Source organism: Drosophila takahashii, chromosome 2L (assembly GCF_030179915.1).
Source record: "Drosophila takahashii strain IR98-3 E-12201 chromosome 2L, DtakHiC1v2, whole genome shotgun sequence".
In the NCBI taxonomy this organism is placed as follows: domain Eukaryota; kingdom Metazoa; phylum Arthropoda; class Insecta; order Diptera; family Drosophilidae; genus Drosophila; species Drosophila takahashii.
Window position 1 is genome coordinate 10233303 of NC_091678.1, and position 25583 is coordinate 10258885.

A 25583-nucleotide genomic window follows, 5' to 3' on the forward strand; every position below is an offset into this window, starting at 1 on the left:
AAGTTTATTAGAAATGCAGATTTGAAAATGTGTTTTAAAGCTTAATTCAGTATGTATTACATAGCGATTATAATACAAAAAACATTTTTTTTACTTGCCCTCATCCGGTCTAGATAAAATATTTTAGAGACGTTATAATGACGCATTAACACGTTTTTATACCCGTTACTCGTAGAGTAAGGGGAAAATTGAAAATTACATTTGAAAAATCTAATACAAGCAAAAAAATGTAATTTTTCCTTTTTAAATTTGTGTTAGTGCTGCACGTCTATTTTCGATCATTAAATTCAACGACGGTATTTTCGTAAGGTTCGTTGGGTTCACACTGGTTCCGCACCGAATAGGTACCATGGCGACGCTTTATGTAATATACGGCCCCTGCTAAAATAGCCACGGCAAGGGCAATGCTAAAGAACCAAAGACCGAATGTTTTCCAACCTGAACTATTTTCGGGCTCAGGGGCTTTAACAACTGGTTTTGGCGATGTTGCGGTGGTCGTTTTATCAGTACTTTCTTCAGTACTTTCTTCAGTACTTCCTTCAGAACTTCCATCTGCACTTTGAGTACTTGGCGTTCGTTGAGCACTTTGGGTACTTTGAGTAATTTTTGCAGTTTCCGTACTTTCGCCTGTAGGTGAATCCGATTCTGAATCAATAGGATTCGGGGTGGGAACTTCGCTTGGGGCCGCCTATAAAACAAAATGTACTATTAATATTTTTTGTTTCGCCATTTTTTATAAGTATTTAGTAGGGATTAGACCTTTCACTTTCGATTTAAATAGGTGGCTTAACTTTGTTAATAGATTAATGTCTCTCTCTATTTTTCTTACTCATATTTATTTAATTTAATAGTTCTAAAACTTTATTTAAGTAAAACCACATGTATACAAAAATTTAAAACGTTACGTACTTTTTTCACCGACGGATACTCTTCGTCACTTTTTTTTGAACCGTGCCCCATTGCGGTGGTAATAGCGCACAATAACAGGCAAACAAAAATCAGTTGAAATTTAAGCATATTTTTTTTATTTTATATTTCTTTTGATGTTTTAGGCCTGGATACTTCTTTGGGGCAACTGCTCCGTGCTGTGCCAAAATATCAACTAAGCTTTAGTGTGTGCAAATGTTTCGGTGAAGCCTTTTTAAAGCTACAGTTAGAAACATTAAATAGCGATAAGAAATCATATATGTACAGAAATCCACTTATATGTATTCGGTTAGAAAATATGTGCATGTCGTCATAAATGACTCAATGGTTAAACCTCTGCGTGCCAAACGTTTCTGGGATGTAACTGTAGAGCAACCATATCTAAGCTAAAATGATAAATAGCCAAACAAATATATAAAAGCTATGATGAATAATTGTGTGATGTGAATGGGAATCTGAAAGTAAAAAGCACCAAAAAAACAGATAAATACTTTTTGTAACTATCTTTTCTAACGTTAAATGAATAGAAATTTGTGAAAATTCCATTTCCATGTCAAGCTTTAACGGCACCGATATCAAAAAATAATATTAAATCAATTAGACTTAAGTTTTCAAGCTTATGTGTTCCAAAAACAAATAAATAAGCAAGTTTACGTACGTTTGCTTTAATTTTTATTAAGATAAAGTAATGAAAATTATTTACATTTAATAAAAATGATTATTATTATATTCGATTATATAATATGTAGGTAAGTATACTGCTTTACATAGGGAGGTATAAATGAGAACTATTCAAATTCAGTTTCATAGATGCGTTCGTCGGCTTCGTAATCTCGCCTGGAGGTAGAACGTCGATAGTACTTTGCGGCCACAACTGCGAGGGCTGCACCAAGGATGATTCCAGCAAAGGAGCCCATGATGACCATCCATTTGGTGGACGATGCGGTGCTGTTCTCAGGAACTCTGACCTCAGCCTCCGATCTTGCTTTCTTGCCCTGCTGCTGTATTTTGCACACGAAATGCGACTCCTCTGAGCTGCCATCCTCACTACTGTCTTCTTTGCAAACCAACTGGCCGCTCGGTGGATCACAGTGGCAGTTATCCAAATTCAGGCAGGGTTGGTCCTGAGGATCCACACAGATCTTGGCGCACTTGGCCGTATTGAAGGTACCCTCCTCATCGTACTCGATCCAGCAATAGCAACCACCAGTGCAGTTTGAGTGATGAACTCGCAGGACTTCGGTGGATGATGTGACTTCTGTTTTTGGGGTTGTCCTTTGCTGCTGATCATCGTTGGCAATCAAGGCGTCGCTCTCCGAAGATGTCTTCGCAGCTTCTGTCGTAGAGGTGGAAGTGGAAGTCGTGGTCTGTGGCTTGCAAACCCCATTGATTTTCTCGTAGCCCCTCCAGCAAAGGCACTCTTGAGGCGCCACGCAATCTCCAAACTCACAGCCCTCGGCACATTGAGGCTTGCACACAGAAGTCGCAGGATTCGTGTCGTTTGGCTGATATCCCACATGGCATATGCAAATATTGGGAGCCATGCAATCACCATTCTTGCAGCCGCTATCGCAGATCGCCTGGCAAACATGAGTGGAGTTCTCCTCAAATCGATAGCCCGGATCGCAGGAGCAAGTATCCGGCTGGGTGCATTTTCCGTGGACACAGTTGAGGCTGCAGCGCGGCTCACAGACACTATTGGGTCCCATCAGGTAGCCAGGATTGCAGACGCACATTTCCGGGGAATAACAGACCCCATTTGGGCATCCCTTGGAGCACTTGGGGGCGCATTTCCTGTCCTCCCCCGTCTCTTCATGACCCTCATAGCATTCGCACTGATTGGGCGCCACACAGTGTCCATAGTCCGAGCAATCTTCCTCGCAATGCGGTTCGCAGCGATTGTCCTTCATCACGTAGCCGGGATTGCAGATGCAGTTGCTGGGACTTAGGCACTTTGCATTCTCCGGGCAACTGGCGCAAACTGGCTGGCAATTGGCTCCTCTTTCGTCACCGGCATATCCCTGCTCACACTCGCAGAACCCTGGCTTCGAGCACCGACTGTTGGGACCACAATCCTCCTGGCAGATGGGTGAGCAAGTGCCTTGCTCATCGGCCTTGTAGCCTTCCAAGCAGGTGCACAACTGCGGCTCCTGACAGTAGGAGTTTTGGCCACATTTCGGGTCGCAAACTGGCAGACAATCAGTGCCATTTTCCAGCTTTTCATACGAGGGCTGGCACTCGCATTTGCCAGGCTCGGAACAGAAGCCATGATCTCCACAGCCGTCGGCGCAAACGGGAAGGCAATTTTCATGGGCAGAACTTCGATGGTAGCCACTTTGGCAGCTGCACTCGCCGGGTCGCTCGCAAAACTCGTTCTTGCCACAAGGCGACTCACAAATTGGCTGGCAATCGGATCCGCCGTAACCCCCGTTGCAGCTACATTGATCGGGAGCCACGCAGAAACCGTTGACAGGACACTTGTTCTTGCAGGAGGGCTTGCAGTCGTAGATGGATCCCTCGTAGCCGCTACAGCAGCTGTACTTCGGCTCAAATCTGTAGGCAACCTAGGGTAAAATATAATAATGTAATATATTTTAACCTTAAGTTAGGTTAACCCCCATTACCTCGGTTTCCCATACAGGCTCTTGCCTATACTTTGTCTGCCAGCCTCCGAAATATGAATACTGTTGATAAGGCACCTGTTTAAACTTCATAACTCTATGATTATATGTAACCCTCTCTGGGTTACTGCAAACATTTCTGGGCCAGATTTGGCCCGAACCTAGGCCAAAGGTCACTGCCAGGCACGCAAATTGAAGGGATATCGAATACATGAATAATATGACTCAGTGTTTTTTCCTAAAGTACATATATTCACTATCTTAAGCCAACCGTTCCCCTCAGTGATCAAAACCGAACTGGACCCTCATTTTGTAGTGCTTACATTCGCTCCTCATATTGTATGTATTCCGAACATTATCAGCACAGCCGGAAATTAAGAAGAATAGACTCTTAACCAAAGAAATTTTCGCTAACGAACTTTATAGATTGGAATTTTTTGGAAAATATTAAAATTTATATTAAACAGTTCATGAAAAAATAATTGTTTTAATAATTTTACTTTCACATCAGGTAAAGCACATAAAACCTTCACTTACCTCATCTTGATAGGAGTATTCCGTGCGATATTTCGTCTGCCAACCACTCCAAAATGAATGTTTCTGGTAAGGTACCGATTTACTTTTGTAGACGGACCGGGTGTACGTAACCATCTCAGGCTTATTACAAACATTTGGACCGTGGGCTTGAAGGAAGTCAATGAGTACTATCAAAATAACCAGACACACCCAAAGAGTTTGTGGCATTGTGCAAATCAGTAAGCTTGTGAAATTCAGCAGAAATTCACATAAAACTTTCCTATCTCTGTAATGAGTTCTGTACAGCGTTCCGAATCAAACTGAGCTCTCAATATCACTCAATTTAATTTAAGTTCCTCAAAGTAAAACCACACATCCGTTGAAATTCAGATAAACTAGAACTGCACACATTAGAACATCTTATTTAGCTTGCCGTTGTATATCCCGGAATCACATTCTAATTGCATAACCTTGATGCAAAGAACAAAGCAGGAACACAAAATATATATTTGTTTTAATTTCCAAGATTTTAAGTTTTCCAAGGTATTACACAAAAATTTTCCCCGACTTGAACCATTGTCCATAAAATTAAATTTCTTAAATTTTGGTTTAATTGGTTAATGAAATTTTTCAACGTGTAAAGAAAGCTTTTTTTGGTGAATTTCACCAGCAAACTTTTTTAAAATAGATTATTAAAGCTTGATAGGTAGATTGACCGCCTGCAATTGTGGTAAGCTTTTATCTATGTAAGTACTTGAGTACTCGGTCTGAGTATCGAAATCTAATGAGCTACAAATATAGCTCATTTTCCGGTGTCGTCGCAGACGCTGAGCTGAGTTGTTTGCGTGTGGAGGTCTATTTTAAAGCAGTTCAGAATGGTAGTCATTACATTAACCCTAGTTTCGTTGGCGGTGGGCATGCTATATGCTGTTTTCATATGGAACTACGATCACTGGAGAAAGCGGGGGGTGCCGGGTCCCAAGCCCAAGCTTTTCTGCGGCAACTATCCACACATGTTTACCATGAAGCGACATGCCATCTACGATCTGAATGACATCTATAGGTGAGTATTCCATCTAAAAGTAAACGTCAGGAGCGGTCCAAAATAATTTACTGTTTCTGTACCCCCCTTTTTCCATTGGACTATCCTATAGAAATAGTCGATAAGAAAATATCTCGTTTTGTAAACATTCACTAAGAGAAATTTATTATGAATCTTAATGCTATTTATTGTATAATATAATAGTTTGTAATACTAGTTTTAGTCCGGCATTATAGGCTCCTAGCCCCCATAGAAATCTGGCGGCCTGACTTAATGTGTCTTTTAATTGACCGATTATAATTTAATTATAACTATATTTAGGCAGTACAAGAACAAGTACGATGCTGTGGGCATTTTTGGCTCCCGCGCTCCACAGCTGTTGGTTGTCAATCCCGAGTTGGCCCGGCGAGTATTCGTATCAAACTTCAAGAATTTCCATGACAACGAAATTTCAAAGAACATTGATGAAAAAAGCGACTTCATTTTTGCGAATAATCCGTTCACCCTAACTGGCGAAAAATGGAAGAATAGGCGGGCAGACGTGACTCCTGGTTTAACAATGGGACGGGTAAGATGCAGTGCATCCGAAGACATGCACATCGTAAATATATCGATGTATCTTTTCCATTTATAGATAAAGACGGTCTATCCGGTGACGAACAAGGTGTGCCATCAGCTTAGCGAGTGGGTGGAAAAGCAAATACGTCTCGGTTCTCCCGAAGGTATCGATGCCAAGCATGTAAGTTTGCATAAATACAATCAGGGTGTTCAATTGCGTTGCAAACTTTGTAAAGTGTAAAAGTGTATATCAATTCCAACAACAATTTGTATACAAAATAGTTTTAAAGGCCTACTTTTGACAATTTTTATACCCTTGCAGAGGGTATTATGATTTCAGTCAGAAGTTTGCAACGCAGTGAAGGAGACGTTTCCGACCCCATAAAGTATATATATTCTTGATCAGCATCACAAGACGAGTCGATCTAGCCATGTCCGTCTGTCCGTCTGACTGTCTGTCCGTCTGTCCGTCCGTCTGTCCGTCTGTCCGTCTCTCCGTCTGTCCGTCTGTCTGTTTCTACGCAAACTAGTCTCTCAGTTTTTGAGCTATCGGGACGAAACTTTCGCAAAAGTCTTCTTTCTATTGCAGGTAGTATATATGTCGGTGCCGACCGGATCGGACAACTATATCTTATAGCTCCCATAGGAAGGATCGAAAAAAAAAAACTTTAAAAAATTCTAGCTTCGGTGTTTTTTGAAATATTACCTTCTACTTTTGGGGATGTTATTTTTTTAAATATTTCTGAATTTCGAATAAAATATTTTAAAAATCGGACTACTATATCATATAGCTGCCATAGGAACAATCGGAAAATTAATGGAAAAGGAAATAAATTCTAGCTTCTTTGGTTTTTATTGTATTATCTTCTACTCTAGGATATGACTCTTTTTAAATATTTCCGAATTTCAATTTTAATTTGATCAAAATCGGACGACTATCACTATGGACGGCAGTCCATGTAGTGACGAAGCGCACCAGGAGAGTGTGCGAAGGCGACTACTATTATATAGCCGCAAAATTGAAAATCTGCTGTGATAGTCCGATCGTAATGAGTAATACACCAATCGAAAGGTATTGCAATAACTTAAAGGATTGCATACCAAGACTTTAAGAAAATCAATTGGCTTGGGAGAGAGAGCGGTGAAAGTGAAAAAATGAAAATTTCGAAATTTGGAGCTGTTGGGGCCGGTGGGGATAAATTCCCCCTCGCAATGTTTTAGTTGTATTCCTTTTGAAAATACCCGTCGAATGAGGGGTCATTTGTCAAAATCCGACGCTCCGTTCAAAAGTTATAGCCAAAATAAGATTTCCTTCTTCTTCCCAAAATGAAAATTTAATTCTGTTTGTCAGTTTGTCAGTTTGTCAGTTTGTCAGTTTGTCAGTTTGTCCAAAACATGTTTCTTAAGTTTTGAAAATTTAATATGACGTTCATCCCATCGATATAAAAAACTTTTGTTCTACCACTTTTGGAAAAACTCGCTAGTTTAGCGGGAAAACAGCTATAAATAGCTAAAATTCGGAAAACCGTAACTTCTATACTACTAAAGCTACAGACTTGTGCTGCATCTTGTTTGAAAGGTATTTTTAAAAGCTATAAACGCCTTCTATATGCAATTTGTGTAAATGTAATAATTAAAAAGATATGAACAAAAGACAATTTTTTTTAAATTTTTTTTTTAGCTTTTTTTTATTTTTCTCAAAAACGGCTCTAACGATTTTCTTGAAAACTTTAAACTGTATAGCCCTTGAGATTCCTTAAATTTTGGTATATAACACATTACTGTAAAAAGTCACGTTTAAAAGTTATTTTTATACGAAAATAGCCACTTTTGCCAGCTCGAACAACTAAAGCTTCCTGGGTATTGAATTTTGTGTGAGGGTATCCGAACTGTATTTTAGGGTCATGGAATCAGTAAATTTGCACTTAAGAGTTCCATATAGGAATCTTTTGTTCTACGACTTTTGGAAAAAGCCGCTACTTTAGCGGGAAAAAGCTAAAAATAGCTAAATTTCGTTAGTTTGTAAGTTCTACACTACTAAAGGTACCGACATGTGCTATACCTCGTTTAAAAGGTATTTTGAAATACTTAAACGCCTTTTTAACTTAATTTGTTTAAATACAATGGCTTACAAATTATGATTGACCAATTTTAATTTAAATGTATATATTAGCTCCTATGAAAGCAAATGTAAACAAACAAAAACTTCTGATATCAAATAAAAACACCTCTTAACGAGGTAAAAAACTAGTGACGATCGCACCTTCAACATACAAAAGTTCAAATTGATTTCAATTGAATTGATTTGATTTGAATTGATTTGATTTCAAATCATTTGATTGATTTGAATCATGATTCAAATCATTTGATTTTATTTCAAATCATTTGAATTTGATTTGAATCATGATTTGAAATCAAATGAATCATGATTGGATTGATTCAAATCAAATTTGAATCATGATTCATTTGAATCATGATTTGAAATCAAATTTGAATCATGATTCAAATCATTTGATTTTATTTCAAATCATTTGAATTGATTTGATTTGATTTGATTCATGATTCAATGATTTCAAATCATGATTCATGATTTTGAATCAATCAAATGATTTGAAATCAAATCAATTCAAATCAAATTCAATTGATTTGAATCATGATTTGAATTTGATTTTATTTGAATCATGATTTGAAATCAAATGAATCATGATTTGATTGATTCATTTGATTTCAAATCATGATTCATGATTCAAATCAATTCAAATGATTTGAAATAAAATCAAATCAATCAAATGATTTGAAATCAAATCAATTCAAATCAAATTCAATTGATTTGAATCATGATTCAAATCATTTGATTTTATTTCAAATCATTTGAATTGATTTGATTTGATTTGATCATGAAATTGCTGTTGCAACCCGGTGAGTTAATATGAAATTCACCAAACTACACATAGAAAAATTCAATTGCTTAAATTTTAAACGAACAAAATTTGGGTATGTGAAATGAATAAAATTTAAAAATTATTGCTTCTTTGGATTTATACATATTTTGTTTTCAGTGGCATAGCATTTTTTTTTAATATTTAGGATTTAAAAATTAATGGATGCCTTTATTATATAGCTGCCACCAGGACTTTCTAAAAAAAAATTGATTTTATCCTTTCCTTACAAAAAAATGACAATAATAGAAGATGATAACATAATTTTTAATTTTAAGCTGGCCAATCGTCGACCTTCTAGCTCGGGCACCCTTTTTAAAATTCAACAAAGGGGTAAACCTCAGTGCAGCTGTACCTACAAAGAAAAAAGTTTTCAGTTTTTGGAACATTTAATAAATTGTGGTTTTATTAAACCGCTACATAATACGGCGCAAATTAAGGAGAGTTGCTTCCCAGAGGGGAGGTAAATATTTTCTAAATTTGTACACAAGGAACAGCAATTTAATAACCAAACTGTGTCTGCGCTGGTCCAGCATTTTTTTCGTTTTTTAATTTTTGAATGTGCGATTGTCACTAGTTTCTTTTATCTTGCAGTAACAAGATTTTAACACACGTACTACTTGTACGTAGGGCGTTTATTTCGTCACTCTCTTAGGGCAATGAAGGTTACCTTAATTCTCTAAAGTTTTTCCAAGTCTAACCAAATGCCGCCTCGCAGAGTAATGAGGAATTGGACAGGGTCGAACTCATTGTCTTGCCGGGTTTTGGGATTGATCTTGACAATAAACTTTGAGATCAGTTCTACAATGGCTGCCTTAATCTGCGCTGTGGCAAATCGCATTCCTAAATAAAAAGAAAGAAAATTAATATTAAAGTAAACTAATTTCGTTTACATTATTAAAATATCTATTTAGGATTCATTAAAAAGATACCCGAGCTTAATTTCATAGTATATACATACCAATCCATACACGTGGTCCATCTCCGAATCCCATGAAGACACCCTTTTCCCTGAATGTTTTGGCTGCATCGGGCTCCATGAAACGTTCTGGCTGGAAGGATTGAGGATCCGGGAAGAAGTCTTCATCCACCATGAAGCAATAGTGTGGTACCACAACAGTGGTTCCCTTCTCCACCACGAAGTTGGGGCCATCCTTGTTGGGAATCTCGATGGATTCGGTGCACAGTTTATTGGACATAAATCCGGGTGGGAAGAGGCGGATAGTTTCTGCAATTTCGGAGGTAAACATATTTGACAACATTAACTTAAAAATAAAAAATGTTCAACTCACCCTGTAGACAAGCATCCAAGTAAGGCAAATCGTTAAGCTTCTCAAAGTTGATGATGCCATTCTCGAGATGGGAGAGGATCTCCTGACGCAGTAGCTCCTGTGCCCGGGCATTGCGTCCCAGGTTGAGGAGCATGTGGGCCAGAACCGTGGCCGTCGTTTCGAATCCGTCCAGCAAAAAGGTCATGGAGTATGCAAGTAACTGGCGGTTGTCCAGGTTACGCTTCTGCCCAAGCTGCAGGATGTAGTCCAAGAAGTCGGCCAGCCGAAGCTTATATACCCTTGCGGATCATTCCTATTAATTAACAAATCGCAAAAATGTTCAATTTTCTAATATTTCTCATTAATTTTCCGATCGTTCCTATGGCAGCTATATGATATCAAATAAAAACACCTCTTAACGAGGTAAAAAACTAGTGACGATCGCACCTTCAACATACAAAAGTTCTGATATCAACATTTGTGACGAAAAATTATTACACTCGTCATTAAATAGACTTTCTAATATTTTTTTATTCGGCCCGCCCTAGCAGACTATTCCAGCCTTTTTCCCTTCACAGGCATTTTCTATTGCAGCGTGCCGAATAAAAAAATATTAGAAAGTCTATTTAATGACGAGTGTAATAATTTTTCGTCACAAATGTTGATATCAGAACTTTTGTATGTTGAAGGTGCGATCGTCACTAGTTTTTTACCTCGTTAAGAGGTGTTTTTATTTGATATCAGAAGTTTTTGTTTGTTTACATTTGCTCTCATAGGAGCTAATATATACATTTAAATTTAAATTGGTCAATCATAATTTGTAAGCCATTGTATTTAAACAAATTAAGTTAAAAAGGCGTTTAAGTATTTCAAAATACCTTTTAAACGAGGTATAGCACATGTCGGTACCTTTAGTAGTGTAGAACTTACAAACTAACGAAATTTAGCTATTTTTAGCTTTTTCCCGCTAAAGTAGCGGCTTTTTCCAAAAGTCGTAGAACAAAAGATTCCTATATGGAAGTCTTAAGTGCAAATTTACTGATTCCATGACCCTAAAATACAGTTCGGATACCCTCCCACAAAATTCAATACTCAGGGAGCGTTAATTGTTCGAGCTGGCAACAGTGGCTATTTTCGTATAAAAATAACTTTTAAACGTGACTTTTTACAGTAATGTGTTATATACCAAAATTTAAGGAATCTCAAGGGCTACACAGTTTAAGGTTTTAAAGAAAATCGTTAGAGCCGTTTTTGAGAAAAATAAAAAAAGCTAAAAAAAAAAGGTTTAAAAAATTGTCTTTTGTTCATATTTTTTTAACTATTACATTTACACAAATTGCATATAGAAGGCGTTTATAGCATTTCAAAATACCTTTCAAACGAGATGCAGCACAAGTCTGTAGCTTTAGTAGTATAGAAGTTACGGCTTTCCAAATTTTAGCTATTTATAGCTGTTTTCCCGCTAAACTAGCGAGTTTTTCCAAAAGTGGTAGAAGAAAAGTTTTTTATATCGATGTGATGAACGTCATATCAAATTTTCAAAACTTAAAAAATCATTTGATTTTATTTCAAATCATTTGAATTGATTTGATTTCATTTGAATCATGATTTGATTGATTTGATTTGATTTGAATCATGATTTGCAATCAAATGAATCATGATCAATCAAATCAAATCAATGATTCAATGATTTCAAATCATGATTCAAATCAAATCAATTCAATGATTTCAAATCATGATTCAAATCAAATCAAATTTGATTTTATTTCAAATCATTTGAATTGATTTGATTTGATTTGAATCATGATTTGAAATCAAATGAATCATGATTTGAAATCAAATGATTTGAAATCAAATCAATGATTCAATGATTTTAAATCATAATTCAAATCAAATCAAATTTGATTTCAAATCATGATTCAAATTAATTTCAAATTTCATATCATGTTTCAAATAAAATCAAATTCAAATCATGATTCAAATCAATTGAATTTGATTTGAATTGATTTGATTTCAAATCATTTGATTTATTTGAATCATGATTCAAATCATTTGATTTTATTTCAAATCATTTGAATTCGATTTGAATCATGATTTAAAATCAAATGAATCAATCAAATCATGATTCATTTGATTTCAAATCATGATTCAAATAAAATCAAATTCAAATCATGATTCAAATCAATTGAATTTGATTTGAATTGATTTGATTTCAAATGATTTGATTGATTCATTTGATTTCAAATCATGATTCATGATTTTGAATCATGATTTGAAATCATTGAATCATGAATCAAAACAAATCAAATCAATTCAAATGATTTGAAATAAAATCAAATGATTTGAATCATGATTCAAATTTGATTTCAAATCATGATTCAAATGAATCATGATTCAAATTTGATTTCAATTCATGATTCAAATCAATTGAATTGATTTGATTTGAATTGATTTGATTTCAAATCATTTGATTGATTTGAATCATGATTCAAATCATTTGATTTTATTTCAAATCATTTGAATTTGATTTTAATCATGATTTGAAATCAAATGAATCAATCAAATCATGATTCATTAGATTTCAAATCATGATTCAAATCAATGATTCAATGATTTCAAATCATGATTCAAATCAAATCAATTCAATGATTTAAAATCATGATTCAAATCAAATTTGATTTTATTTCAAATCATTTAAATTGATTTGATTTGATTTGATTTGAATCATGATTTGAAATCAAATGAATCATGATTTGAAATCAAATGATTTGAAATCAAATCAATGATTCAATGATTTTAAATCATAAATCAAATTTGATTTCAAATCATGATTCAAATTAATTTCAAATTTCATATCATGATTCAAATAAAATCAAATTCAAATCATGATTCAAATCAATTGAATTTGATTTGAATTGATTTGATTTCAAATCATTTGATTTATTTGAATCATGATTCAAATCATTTGATTTTATTTCAAATCATTTTAATCATGATTTAAAATCAAATGAATCAATCAAATCATGATTCATTTGATTTCAAATCATGATTCAAATAAAATCAAATTCAAATCATGATTCAAATCAATTGAATTTGATTTGAATTGATTTGATTTCAAATCATTTGATTGATTCATTTGATTTTGAATCATGATTTGAAATCATTGAATCATTAATCATTTGATTGATTTGAATCATGATTCAAATCATTTGATTTTATTTCAAATCATTTGATTCAATGATTTCAAATCATGATTCAAATCAAATCAATTCAATGATTTCAAATCATGATTCAAATCAAATCAAATTTGATTTTATTTCAAATCATTTGAATTGATTTGATTTGAATCATGATTTGAAATCAAATGAATCATGATTTGAAATCAAATGATTTGAAATCAAATCAATGATTCAATGATTTTAAATCATAAATCAAATTTGATTTCAAATCATGATTCAAATTAATTTCAAATTTCATATCATGATTCAAATAAAATCAAATTCAAATCATGATTCAAATCAATTGAATTTGATTTGAATTGATTTGATTAAAAATCATTTGATTGATTTGAATCATGATTCAAATCATTTGATTTTATTTCAAATTTGATTTGAATCATGATTTGAAATCATTGAATTGATTTGATTTGAATCATGATTTGAAATCATTGAATCATTGATTTGAATCATGATTTGAAATCAAATGAATCATGATTTGATTGATTCATTTGATTGATTCATTTGATTTCAAATCATGATTAAAATCAAAGTCAAATGATTTGAAATAAAGTCAAATGATTTGAATCGTGATTCAAATCAATCAAATGATTAATGATTCAATGATTTCAAATCATGATTCAAAATCAAATGAATCAATCAAATGATTTGAAATCAAATCAATTCAAATCAAATTCAATTGATTTGAATCATGATTTGAATTTGATTTTATTTGAATCATGATTTGAAATCAAATGAATCATGATTTGATTGATTCATTTGATTTTAAATCATGATTCAAATGATTTGAAATAAAATCAAATGATTTGAATCATGATTCAAATAAATCAAATGATTTGAAATCAAATCAAATCAATTCAAATCAAATTCAATTGATTTGAATCATGATTTGAATTTGATTTTATTTGAATCATGATATGAAATTTGAAATTAATTTGAATCATGATTTGAAATCAAATTTGATTTATGATTTAAAATCATTGAATCATTGATTTGATTTCAAATCATTTGATTTCAAATCATGATTCATTTGATTTCAAATCATGATTCAAATCAAATCAAATCAAATCAATTTAAATGATTTGAAATAAAATCAAATTTGATTTGATTTGAATCATGATTTTAAATCATTGAATTGATTTGATTTGAATCATGATTTGAAATCATTGAATCATTGATTTGAATCATGATTTGAAATCTAATGAATCATGATTTGATTGATTCATTTGATTTCAAATCATGATTAAAATCAAATTCAAATGATTTGAAATAAAATCAAATGATTTGAATCATGATTCAAATCAATCAAATGATTTGAAATCAAATCAATTCAAATCAAATCAATTCAATTGATTTGAATCATGATTTGAAATCAAATTTGAATCATGATTCAAATGATCAAATCATGATTGAATGATTTGAAATCAAATTTGAATCATGATTCAAATCATTTGATTTTATTTCAAATCATTTGAATTGATTTGATTTGATTTGATTCATGATTCAATGATTTCAAATCATGATTCAAAATCATGAATCATGATTTGAAATCAAATGAATCAATCGAATGATTTGAAATCAAATCAATTCAAATCAAATTCAATTGATTTGAATCATGATTTGAATTTGATTTTATTTGAATCATGATTTGAAATCAAATGAATCATGATTTGATTGATTCATTTGATTTTAAATCATGATTCAAATCGAATTCAAATGATTTGAAATAAAATCAAATGATTTGAATCATGATTCAAATAAATCAAATGATTTGAAATCAAATCAATTCAAATCAAATTCAATTGATTTGAATCATGATTTGAATTTGATTTTATTTGAATCATGATATGAAATTTGAAATTAATTTGAATCATGATTTGAAATCAAATTTGATTTGATTTGAATTATGATTTAAAATCATTGAATCATTGATTTGATTTCAAATCATTTGATTTCAAATCATGATTCATTTGATTTCAAATCATGATTCAAATCAAATCAAATCAATTCAAATGATTTGAAATAAAATCAAATTTGATTTGATTTGAATCATGATTTGAAATCATTGAATTGATTTGATTTGAATCATGATTTGAAATCATTGATTTGATTTGATTGATCATGATTCATTTGATTGCAAATCATGATTCAAATCAAATCAAATCATGATTCAAATGAAATCAAATCAATTCAAATGATTTGAAATAAAATCAAATGATTTTTTAAGTTTTGAAAATTTGATATGACGTTCATCACATCGATATAAAAAACTTTTCTTCTACCACTTTTGGAAAAACTCGCTAGTTTAGCGGGAAAACAGCTATAAATAGCTAAAATTTGGAAAGCCGTAACTTCTATACTACTAAAGCTACAGACTTGTGCTGCATCTCGTTTGAAAGGTATTTTGAAATGCTATAAACGCCTTCTATATGCAATTTGTGTAAATGTAATAGTTAAAAAAATATGAACAAAAGACAATTTTTTAAACCTTTTTTTTTTAGCTTTTTTTATTTTTCTCAAAAACGGCTCTAACGATTTTCTTTAAAACCTTAAACTGTGTAGCCCTTGAGATTCCTTAAATTTTGGTATATAACACATTACTGTAAAAAGTCACGTTTAAAAGTTATTTTTATACGAAAATAGCCACTGTTGCCAGCTCGAACAATTAACGCTCCCTGAGTATTGAATTTTGTGGGAGGGTATCCGAACTGTATTTTAGGGTCATGGAATCAGTAAATTTGCACTTAAGACTTCCATATAGGAATCTTTTGTTCTACGACTTTTGGAAAAAGCCGCTACTTTAGCGGGAAAAAGCTAAAAATAGCTAAATTTCGTTAGTTTGTAAGTTCTACACTACTAAAGGTACCGACATGTGCTATACCTCGTTTAAAAGGTATTTTGAAATACTTAAACGCCTTTTTAACTTAATTTGTTTAAATACAATGGCTTACAAATTATGATTGACCAATTTAAATTTAAATGTATATATTAGCTCCTATGAGAGCAAATGTAAACAAACAAAAACTTCTGATATCAAATAAAAACACCTCTTAACGAGGTAAAAAACTAGTGACGATCGCACCTTCAACATACAAAAGTTCTGATATCAACATTTGTGACGAAAAATTATTACACTCGTCATTAAATAGACTTTCTAATATTTTTTTATTCGGCACGCTGCAATAGAAAATGCCTGTGAAGGGAAAAAGGCTGGAATAGTCTGCTAGGGCGGGCCGAATAAAAAAATATTAGAAAGTCTATTTAATGACGAGTGTAATAATTTTTCGTCACAAATGTTGATATCAGAACTTTTGTATGTTGAAGGTGCGATCGTCACTAGTTTTTTACCTCGTTAAGAGGTGTTTTTATTTGATATCATATAGCTGCCATAGGAACGATCGGAAAATTAATGAGAAATATTAGAAAATTGAACATTTTTGCGATTTGTTAATTAATAGGAATGATCCGCAAGGGTGTATAAGCTTCGGCTGGCCGAAGCTAGCTTCCTTTCTTGTTTTGTATAGAAATTGTTGTTGCAACTGCCTTACACTTTTACACTTTACAACGTTTGCAACGCAATTGAACACCCTAAATGAAAGCTATTTGACTTTATCTTGTTATTCACAGATGAGTCTCTGCTTTACATCAGAAATGGTCACCGATTGCGTTTTGGGCCTGAGTGCAGAGAGCTTTTCAGACAAGCCCACCCCTATTATGTCGAAAATCAAGGACCTCTTCAACCAGCCTTGGACCATAGTGTTTTTCTTTGTGCTGACCAGTACCTTTCCATCGTTAAGCCACTTGATTAAAGTGCGATTCATCCCGCTCCAAGTGGAACGCTTCTTCGTAGACTTGATGGGCAGTGCTGTGAAGGCCCGTCGTGCCCAACTGGCGGGTGAAAAGCAATTCGAGCGGTCCGACTTCTTGGACTACATCCTGCAGCTTGGGCAGAAGCGTAACCTGGACAACCGCCAGTTACTTGCATACTCCATGACCTTTTTGCTGGACGGATTCGAAACGACGGCCACGGTTCTGGCCCACATGCTCCTCAACCTGGGACGCAATGCCCGGGCACAGGAGCTACTGCGTCAGGAGATCCTCTCCCATCTCGAGAATGGCATCATCAACTTTGAGAAGCTTAACGATTTGCCTTACTTGGATGCTTGTCTACAGGGTGAGTTGAACATTTTTTATTTTTAAGTTAATGTTGTCAAATATGTTTACCTCCGAAATTGCAGAAACTATCCGCCTCTTCCCACCCGGATTTATGTCCAATAAACTGTGCACCGAATCCATCGAGATTCCCAACAAGGATGGCCCCAACTTCGTGGTGGAGAAGGGAACCACTGTTGTGGTACCACACTATTGCTTCATGGTGGATGAAGACTTCTTCCCGGATCCTCAATCCTTCCAGCCAGAACGTTTCATGGAGCCCGATGCAGCCAAAACATTCAGGGAAAAGGGTGTCTTCATGGGATTCGGAGATGGACCACGTGTATGGATTGGTATGTATATACTATGAAATTAAGCTCGGGTATCTTTTTAATGAATCCTAAATAGATATTTTAATAATGTAAACGAAATTAGTTTACTTTAATATTAATTTTCTTTCTTTTTATTTAGGAATGCGATTTGCCACAGCGCAGATTAAGGCAGCCATTGTAGAACTGATCTCAAAGTTTATTGTCAAGATCAATCCCAAAACCCGGCAAGACAATGAGTTCGACCCTGTCCAATTCCTCATTACTCTGCGAGGCGGCATTTGGTTAGACTTGGAAAAACTTTAGAGAATTAAGGTAACCTTCATTGCCCTAAGAGAGTGACGAAATAAACGCCCTACGTACAAGTAGTACGTGTGTTAAAATCTTGTTACTGCAAGATAAAAGAAACTAGTGACAATCGCACATTCAAAAATTAAAAAACGAAAAAAATGCTGGACCAGCGCAGACACAGTTTGGTTATTAAATTGCTGTTCCTTGTGTACAAATTTAGAAAATATTTACCTCCCCTCTGGGAAGCAACTCTCCTTAATTTGCGCCGTATTATGTAGCGGTTTAATAAAACCACAATTTATTAAATGTTCCAAAAACTGAAAACTTTTTTCTTTGTAGGTACAGCTGCACTGAGGTTTACCCCTTTGTTGAATTTTAAAAAGGGTGCCCGAGCTAGAAGGTCGACGATTGGCCAGCTTAAAATTAAAAATTATGTTATCATCTTCTATTATTGTCATTTTTTTGTAAGGAAAGGATAAAATCAATTTTTTTTTAGAAAGTCCTGGTGGCAGCTATATAATAAAGGCATCCATTAATTTTTAAATCCTAAATATTAAAAAAAAATGCTATGCCACTGAAAACAAAATATGTATAAATCCAAAGAAGCAATAATTTTTAAATTTTATTCATTTCACATACCCAAATTTTGTTCGTTTAAAATTTAAGCAATTGAATTTTTCTATGTGTAGTTTGGTGAATTTCATATTAACTCACCGGGTTGCAACAGCAATTTTTTTATTAACAACATCGTAAATAAATAATAATAGCTTGATATGAAGATTGACCGCCTGCAATAATGATTAGCTCTTATCAATAATATGTAAGTACCCGACGTATGTTTTTGAGTAGTTGGCTCTCTAAGTATCGCTTGTTTCACGAAGAGCCAGGTATCTCTCTAAGCAGCCCAGTTGATAATCTCTCCCGGGCCTGAGTATCGAATCCAATGAGCGACTACAAATAGAGCACAATTTCTGGTCCCGCCGCAAACGCTACACGGAGCTCTTCGCGTTTGGAAGCACATTTTAACGCTGCGGAGAATGGTTCTGATTACTTTGACCCTGGTTGCGTTGGCTGTGGGCCTGCTGTATGCTGTTCTGATATGGAACTACGATCACTGGCGAAAGCGGGGAGTGCCGGGTCCCAAGCCCCAGCTTTTATGCGGCAACTACCCCAACATGTTTACCATGAAGCGACATCTCATCTACGATCTGAACGACATCTACAAGTGAGTTTTCCATAAGGTCTCTTAAAATAGTTATTAAATTCTATTAATCAAATTTGATTTTTGGGAAAATGCTAGTACTAAATCTTAATATATTTTGTATCATACCGGTATTTTTTCATCGTTAATAACATACAATATAGCTCGATAATTTTTTAATTCATTAATTAATTTTTTAGGAAGTATAAGCACAAGTACGATGCTGTGGGCATTTTTGGCTCCCGCTCTCCACAACTGCTGGTTGTCAATCCGGAGTTGGCCCGGCGAGTATTCGTATCCAACTTCAAGAACTTCCATGACAACGAGATTGCCAAGAACATTGATGAAAAAACCGACTTTATTTTTGCCAATAATCCGTTCTCGCTTACTGGCGAAAAGTGGAAGAACAGGCGGGCAGACGTGACTCCTGGTCTAACAATGGGACGGGTAAGAGGCAGTGCATTTAAAGGCAAGCCTATAAACCCTTGCTAACGAATCGATGAATCTTAAATATTCGCAGATTAAGACCGTATATCCGGTGACGAACAAGGTGTGCCATCAGTTAAGCGGGTGGGTGGAAAAGCAAATACGTCTCGGTTCACCCGATGGTATCGATGCAAAGCATGTAAGTTTATAACGTATAATAATAATTATATTATAGAATTAAACCAGTTTCGTATTACCTTGCCATCTACAGATGAGTCTCTGCTTTACAACAGAAATGGTCACCGATTGTGTTTTGGGGCTGGGCGCCGAAAGCTTTACAGAGAAGCCCACTCCCATTATGTCGAGTATCAAGGACCTGTTCAACCAGCCTTGGACCTTTGTGATCTTCTTTGTGCTGACCAGTAGCTTTCCATCGTTGAGCCGCCTGATTAAACTGCGATTCGTACCGCTCAAAGTGGAACGCTTTTTCGTCGACCTGATGGGCAGTGCTGTGAAGGCACGTCGCGCCCAATTGGCGGGTGGAAAGCAGTTCGAGCGGTCCGACTTCCTGGACTACATCCTGCAGCTGGGGGAGAAGCGCCAGCTGGACAACCGTCAGTTACTTGCCTACTCCATGACCTTCTTGCTGGACGGATTCGAAACGACGGCCACTGTTCTGGCCCACATGCTCCTCAACCTGGGACGCAATGCCCGGGCACAGGAGCTTCTACGTCAGGAGATTCGCTCCCATCTCGAAGATGGCATCATTAACTTTGAGAAGCTTAACGATTTGCCTTACTTGGATGCTTGTCTGCAGGGTGAGTTTAGGGTATATAAGGCTATAGGTTATGTTGCTAAATTTACCTCATAAATTTGCAGAAACCATCCGTTTATTCCCACCCGGATTTATGTCCAATAAACTCTGCACTGAATCCATCGAGATTCCCAACAAGGATGGCCCCAGCTTCGTGGTAGAGAAGGGAACCACTGTTGTGGTACCTCACTATTGCTTCATGTTGGACGAAGACTTCTTCCCGGATCCTCAGTCATTCCAGCCAGAACGATTCATGGAGCCTGATGCGGCCAAAACTTTCAGGGAAAAGGGTGTCTTCATGGGATTCGGAGATGGTCCACGCGTTTGCATTGGTATGTATATTTTTTGAGTTTAAGGATTTTTAAATACTTTTCTTAAGACTCAAGTATACTATAAATTCTAAGACAGAAGAAAAACATTATTAGTCAAAATTAGATAGATTTATTCGGTAATCTATCTAAAACTAATCATATTAAAAATAATTAAAATAGTTTTTTAATTTTAATAAAATTATTTTTATCTTTTTTCAGGAATGCGATTTGCCACAGCTCAGATAAAGGCAGCCATTGTGGAACTGATCTCAAAATTCAATGTCAAGATCAATGCCAAAACCCGCAAAGACAATGACTACGACCCTGGTCAAATCATCACCGGTCTGCGTGGCGGCATTTGGTTAGACCTTGAAAAACTGTAGAGATTCAATTGATCCATAACCCTCCCCCTGAGAGCGACGAAATAATTGAACTTTATGCGTTGCGCAAGCTTTCCAGTCTATGTTATGCATATATTCTGCCAGAGAGATAGTTAAGCTTGCAATAGCTTTGACTTTGTTATTGTTTTTGTGAATACAATTTGTTTTCCCTATAAAATATATTTTTATAAACACTAAAAGTTGTTATTTCAATCAAATTATTTTTATTGGTTTAATGTGGTCTAAAAAATAAAAATGGATTGAAATGAATAAGTTATTCTATATGGAAAAGAACTCTACAGTAATTACACTGGACAACAAATTGAATTTTTTTAAATGGTGCATACTTAGTTATAAATAATACACATCATAACATTAAATTTTATACGTTCAAAAAACACGTTTTTACAGTTCAGTAAACATTTTGATAATTTTATTTATTTTTAAATATTTAAGATGACATAAATGACCTTTACAACGAAACAACCTTTTCAACGAAGCTGCTTTTGCACTTATTGACTATCCTTAAAACTTTTACATTAATACAATTTGTTGTATCAAAATATATCGAGTTTTTGCAACAAGGCCTCTGTTTTCCATAGCATTAAGCCCAATTAAAAGTGGACAGGCTTAAATTAATTTTAAATGGAACGATAACAAAAATATAAGGTAATGTTAAGGATCTCAATGTGAGTGGACTGCACTTGGACTCGTATCGCAATCTCCGGGGCTATTGTTCTCCCTGCGTTTGGGTTCATTAAACACATACGAGTAGAACGCATGGGTATCTGTCCCAGAAGAAAGGCGATAGAGAGAGGAAAATAATACGTTTAAATGATAAGAGCTCGAGTCTGTGTTACTTGTCCATTGAATCCATGGGAAGCCAATTGGGTGATCATTTGTCAAGCCTAACTTAAAGTGAACAGTTGATCGAAGTCGTTTAGTCGGGAATTATTTTCAGATTTAAATCTAAATATGTTGATTCTTATGTTGGTTTTATTGACCGCCCTGCAGGCTCAGGCCTGTGTTAATCGAGTTCCGTAAGTAGAAATCTTCGGGATTTAATTGTATTAATTGTAATTTAATTGGATCTGATGTGAAATTTAAGTGTGGTCAAAATGCGTGGAACTCTGGTAACAATGCGTAAACACCAAAATTATGCCAACTGCACTACAAACTGTGGCCCCTTGGTGGGGAGAACCAGAACTGAGGTGAGACAGTCTGTAATATTCCAGAAACATAGCAAAGAGTCAATTAGATAAGCTTATAAAGTGAGATATTTAAAGTAAGAGAGAGAACTGTTAAAATATAATTTCAGGATGTATAGCAAAAATTCTAGTAGTACCTGTATAAAAAATATATTTGAGTTTTATTTATTTTAATTTAAAATTTGTATTAGGGAACATTTATTAAATGGTTTAATCTTTAACATGGTGTTATTATTAAAAATACAAAATAATCATATTTAAAACTCAAAAAAAAAACATTGCAATACAAATTTAATTTTTATTTATCTTGAAATTAAGATAAGGCATTGTAATTTCTTCTTTTTCCCCCTAGACTTACATGGGATTCCATGATGTTTGCTGTGATGGCTACATACGCAATGAGGAGAAGTAAGGATCTTAAGTGGCAAAATAATGAAAAACCTCCAAGTTCCCATTTCTTTTCCCCCCGTTTTTCCAGTGAGTGTGTGCCGCAGTGCAAGGATTGTGGACTCGGTGGAAAGTGCCTGTCGCCGAATGTGTGTTTGTGTGAGAAGGGCTTCTCGAATCGTCAGGATCGCAGTCACTGTGAGCCGGAGTGCAGCGACCCCTGCGTGAACGGAAACTGCGTGGGTCCGGATGAGTGTGAGTGCCTTGCGGGCTACCGCTTCTATAATGGCTCCCAGAAGGAATGTGAGCCTATGTGCAAGGAGGACTGTGTGAATGGTCGGTGCCTGGAGACGGGGAAGTGCCAGTGCAACAACGGCTATCAGCGGGACGAGAAGCTGAGCAAGTGTGTGCCCATCTGCCAGGATGTCTGCTATCACGGCGAGTGTGTGGCGCCCAACGAGTGCCGCTGCAATCCCGGCCACGAGCAACGACTGGGGCAACCCTGGATCTGCGATCCGATCTGCTCCAGCGGCTGCGCCAATGGCAACTGCATAGACGCCGAGCAGTGCTACTGCAAGGCGGGCTATGCCCACAAGGACAGCACCCTCGCCTCGGGCTGTGAGCCAGTGTGCAATCCCGCCTGCGTGAACGGCACCTGCATCTCGCCGGGTCACTGCGCCTGCTCCGAGGGCCACGTCTTCGCCGAGGGCTCGCGCCACGAGTGTGTGCCCTCCTGCCGTTCTGGCTGCGAAAACGGCTTCTGCAGTGCTCCCGGTCGCTGTGAATGCCACGAGGGCTTCGAGAAGCTCTCGCCGCACCGCTGCTCGCCGACCTGTCAACCGGCCTGTGGCCGCAACTCCCGCTGTTCCGCTCCGGACACCTGTGCCTGCGACGCCGGCTACGTCTTCGTCAACGGCAGCTCCACCGAGTGCGAGCCCTTCTGCCCCAGGAACTGCCGCAACGGCATCTGCAGCAGTCCCGGCGTTTGTACCTGCTTGGACGGGTATCAGGTGGGCAGTGAAATAATCCTACTAATTAATGTATCAGAGAGAATGTTCTTTATCACCCCAAGTATTTTTGGTAAATTTTCAAAATGATACGTTTTTTAACTTTTTAAATTTTAACATCAGTTTTATTCTTTAAAGTCAAATTGTTATGATTTTATAACATTTCTTATACAAGATTTTTCCAAAAGAAAAATTTCCTGTTAAAGCTTAGTTTTATAATTTGCGATATTAGAAAATTCAATGATGTGATATTTTTATGGTTATCAAAGAATTCATAACACTATTTAAACTAACTTAACACTTAAAAAAAATAAGCTGTTCCTAAAAGAAAATTGTATTTTAAGAGAGGCTTGGCTTTCTAATTTTTGATACTACACACAAAAAAAAAACTTAGTAAAATCAACTGTAATAATTGTCAAACAGGCCCCAACCAGCAAAATTGTCAATTCTACTAAGTAAATAGTCATTTCACAACAACAAAATACACACAATTAGCAAAGACACAAACCCAAAGCAAAAACAAAATACACGTAACTATTTTAATAGTTACGTAACTATCTTTGTTGGTCAATTTTACCAAGCAAATTTTTTTGTGTGTAGGAATGAGATCACGTTATACTGGTATTGCTACCAAATTATTTATATTAATTTAAAATGACTACTTCCTGAACAAAATCATACCATACAATTTGAAAATATGTTTATTTTTTAGTTAATCAGGAAATTTAATTTACTTTTCTTTATTCTCAGTAAATTGATTCTATTTTATATAACCTTCCTCCAGGCTCTCCTCTCGTTCTACTGCATCCCTGTGTGCACAAAGTCCTGCATCCACGGCAGCTGCGTGGCGCCCAACGAGTGTCGCTGCTTCACCGGCTACCGACCGAGTTCCACCCAGGGAACAAGTGTCTGCGAACCGATTTGCAGCCAGGATTGTGGTCACGGTCGCTGCATCGCCCCCGAGATTTGCCAGTGCGACGTGGGCTACGCGAAGCGGTGGCCCCGCGGCTCCTGTGAGCCCCACTGCCCCCAGAAGTGCATCAATAGTCACTGCGAGGGATCGGGACTGTGTCGCTGCTACGAGGGCTACAAGCTGCGAGCGGGATCCAACTCCATCTGTGATCCGGAGTGCACGCCGGGCTGCAGAAACGGCACCTGTGTGGAGCCCAACAGCTGTGCCTGCTTCACGGGCTACGAGGACACCAAGCTGCCGTACGAGTGTACGCCCACCTGTCGTCCCAGGTGCGAGAATGGTCGCTGCTCCGCCCCGGGCCAGTGTGAGTGTAATCCCGGTCATGCGGTCACTAATTCCAGTGATCCGAACTCGTGTCGACCCCTGTGCCAAGAGCAGTGCATCAATGCCGAGTGCCTGTCGCCGGAAAAGTGCGTCTGCCTGCCGGGCTACCGATTTTTGGCTGGCAGCAGCACCGAATGCGAACCGATTTGCTCCAAGGGCTGCCGTTCTGGCCAGGAATGTGTTGCTCCCGACACCTGCGAGGGAGCCGACTCACTGATTAGCCCCACCACCGGCCGACACCTGATCTTCCACTGGTCCATGTTCATCCTGGCCATCCTGCTCTGCCTGGCCCTGGTGATGGTTCCCCTGCTGGTGCTCAGGGAGCTGCAACGACGTCGTCGTGGAGGCGACAAGCAGAGGAGCCACCTCATCGAGAACCCCACCTACGGAGTTGTCCAGGCCAACACCGAGGAGGCTGACAACGAGCTGGCCATCGGTCTGGGGGATTAACTTGTATGATTTCATGAATTTATAGATTTCCTGTATTTTATAGTTTCTTCATATTCTTAATAGATTTTTACATTTTGCTAGAGAAACATTTTGTAAATCAAAACACCAATTTTGTTTCTTGTATGTGGAAATAGTTTATTTTGAATGTTTATGGCTTGGTTTCGTTTACAATCGTTTCCTTCGATTAATTTCTACACCGAAGGATGCTTGGCATCGTCGT

The 25583-nt window shown here is 36.3% G+C and overlaps 6 protein-coding genes across 9 annotated transcripts; 3 read left to right on the plus strand and 3 right to left on the minus strand.

Moving 5' to 3' along the window:
* Nucleotides 1-222: 222 nt before the first annotated feature.
* On the minus strand, nt 223-1131 carry He (Hemese). Its single transcript, XM_017147322.3, has 2 exons — nt 910-1131; nt 223-688 (listed from the first exon to the last, which is right to left on the minus strand). Exons 1-2 carry the CDS (start codon nt 1015-1017, stop codon nt 269-271), a joined length of 528 nt encoding a protein of 175 aa, XP_017002811.3. The 5' UTR covers nt 1018-1131; the 3' UTR covers nt 223-268.
* A 457-nt stretch (nt 1132-1588) lies between these two features.
* Nucleotides 1589-4370, minus strand: NimC1 (Nimrod C1). 2 transcript variants are annotated; one of them, XM_070211477.1, is made up of 2 exons: nt 4086-4370; nt 1589-3491 (listed from the first exon to the last, which is right to left on the minus strand). In XM_070211477.1, exons 1-2 carry the CDS (start codon nt 4290-4292, stop codon nt 1716-1718), a joined length of 1983 nt encoding a protein of 660 aa, XP_070067578.1. In that variant the 5' UTR covers nt 4293-4370; the 3' UTR covers nt 1589-1715. The 2 variants fall into 2 exon arrangements, with proteins under 2 accessions (XP_070067578.1, XP_070067577.1); XM_070211476.1 differs by lacking the exon at nt 4086-4370 and adding an exon at nt 3552-3835.
* Nucleotides 4371-4928: 558 nt separating this feature from the next.
* On the plus strand, nt 4929-18463 carry LOC108061227 (probable cytochrome P450 28a5). Of its 2 annotated transcripts, XM_017147317.3 has the most exons (7): nt 4929-5127; nt 5428-5674; nt 5741-5845; nt 16738-17284; nt 17349-17615; nt 17734-17906; nt 18222-18463. In XM_017147317.3, the coding sequence occupies exons 1-6, from the start codon at nt 4940-4942 to the stop codon at nt 17895-17897; spliced, it is 1518 nt and encodes a 505-aa protein (XP_017002806.2). In that variant the 5' UTR covers nt 4929-4939; the 3' UTR covers nt 17898-17906; nt 18222-18463. The 2 variants fall into 2 exon arrangements, with proteins under 2 accessions (XP_017002806.2, XP_070075619.1); XM_070219518.1 differs by lacking the exon at nt 4929-5127 and having other exon boundaries at nt 5649-5845; nt 16760-17284.
* LOC138914830 (probable cytochrome P450 28a5) lies at nt 9177-10146 on the minus strand. The gene is made up of 3 exons (XM_070219519.1): nt 9896-10146; nt 9565-9831; nt 9177-9446 (listed from the first exon to the last, which is right to left on the minus strand). The coding sequence occupies exons 1-3, from the start codon at nt 10077-10079 to the stop codon at nt 9283-9285; spliced, it is 615 nt and encodes a 204-aa protein (XP_070075620.1). The 5' UTR covers nt 10080-10146; the 3' UTR covers nt 9177-9282.
* Nucleotides 18464-18845: 382 nt separating the features above from the next.
* Nucleotides 18846-21185, plus strand: LOC108061226 (probable cytochrome P450 28a5). Its single transcript, XM_017147316.3, has 6 exons — nt 18846-19107; nt 19284-19530; nt 19604-19708; nt 19781-20327; nt 20389-20655; nt 20854-21185. The coding sequence occupies exons 1-6, from the start codon at nt 18920-18922 to the stop codon at nt 21015-21017; spliced, it is 1518 nt and encodes a 505-aa protein (XP_017002805.2). The 5' UTR covers nt 18846-18919; the 3' UTR covers nt 21018-21185.
* Nucleotides 21186-21989: 804 nt separating this feature from the next.
* Nucleotides 21990-25363, plus strand: NimC2 (Nimrod C2). 2 transcript variants are annotated; one of them, XM_017147311.2, is made up of 5 exons: nt 21990-22054; nt 22123-22225; nt 22575-22630; nt 22701-23619; nt 24401-25363. In XM_017147311.2, exons 1-5 carry the CDS (start codon nt 21990-21992, stop codon nt 25361-25363), a joined length of 2106 nt encoding a protein of 701 aa, XP_017002800.2. The 2 variants fall into 2 exon arrangements, with proteins under 2 accessions (XP_017002800.2, XP_017002801.2); XM_017147312.3 differs by lacking the exons at nt 22123-22225; nt 22575-22630.
* The last annotated feature ends 220 nt before the right edge of the window (nt 25364-25583 follow it).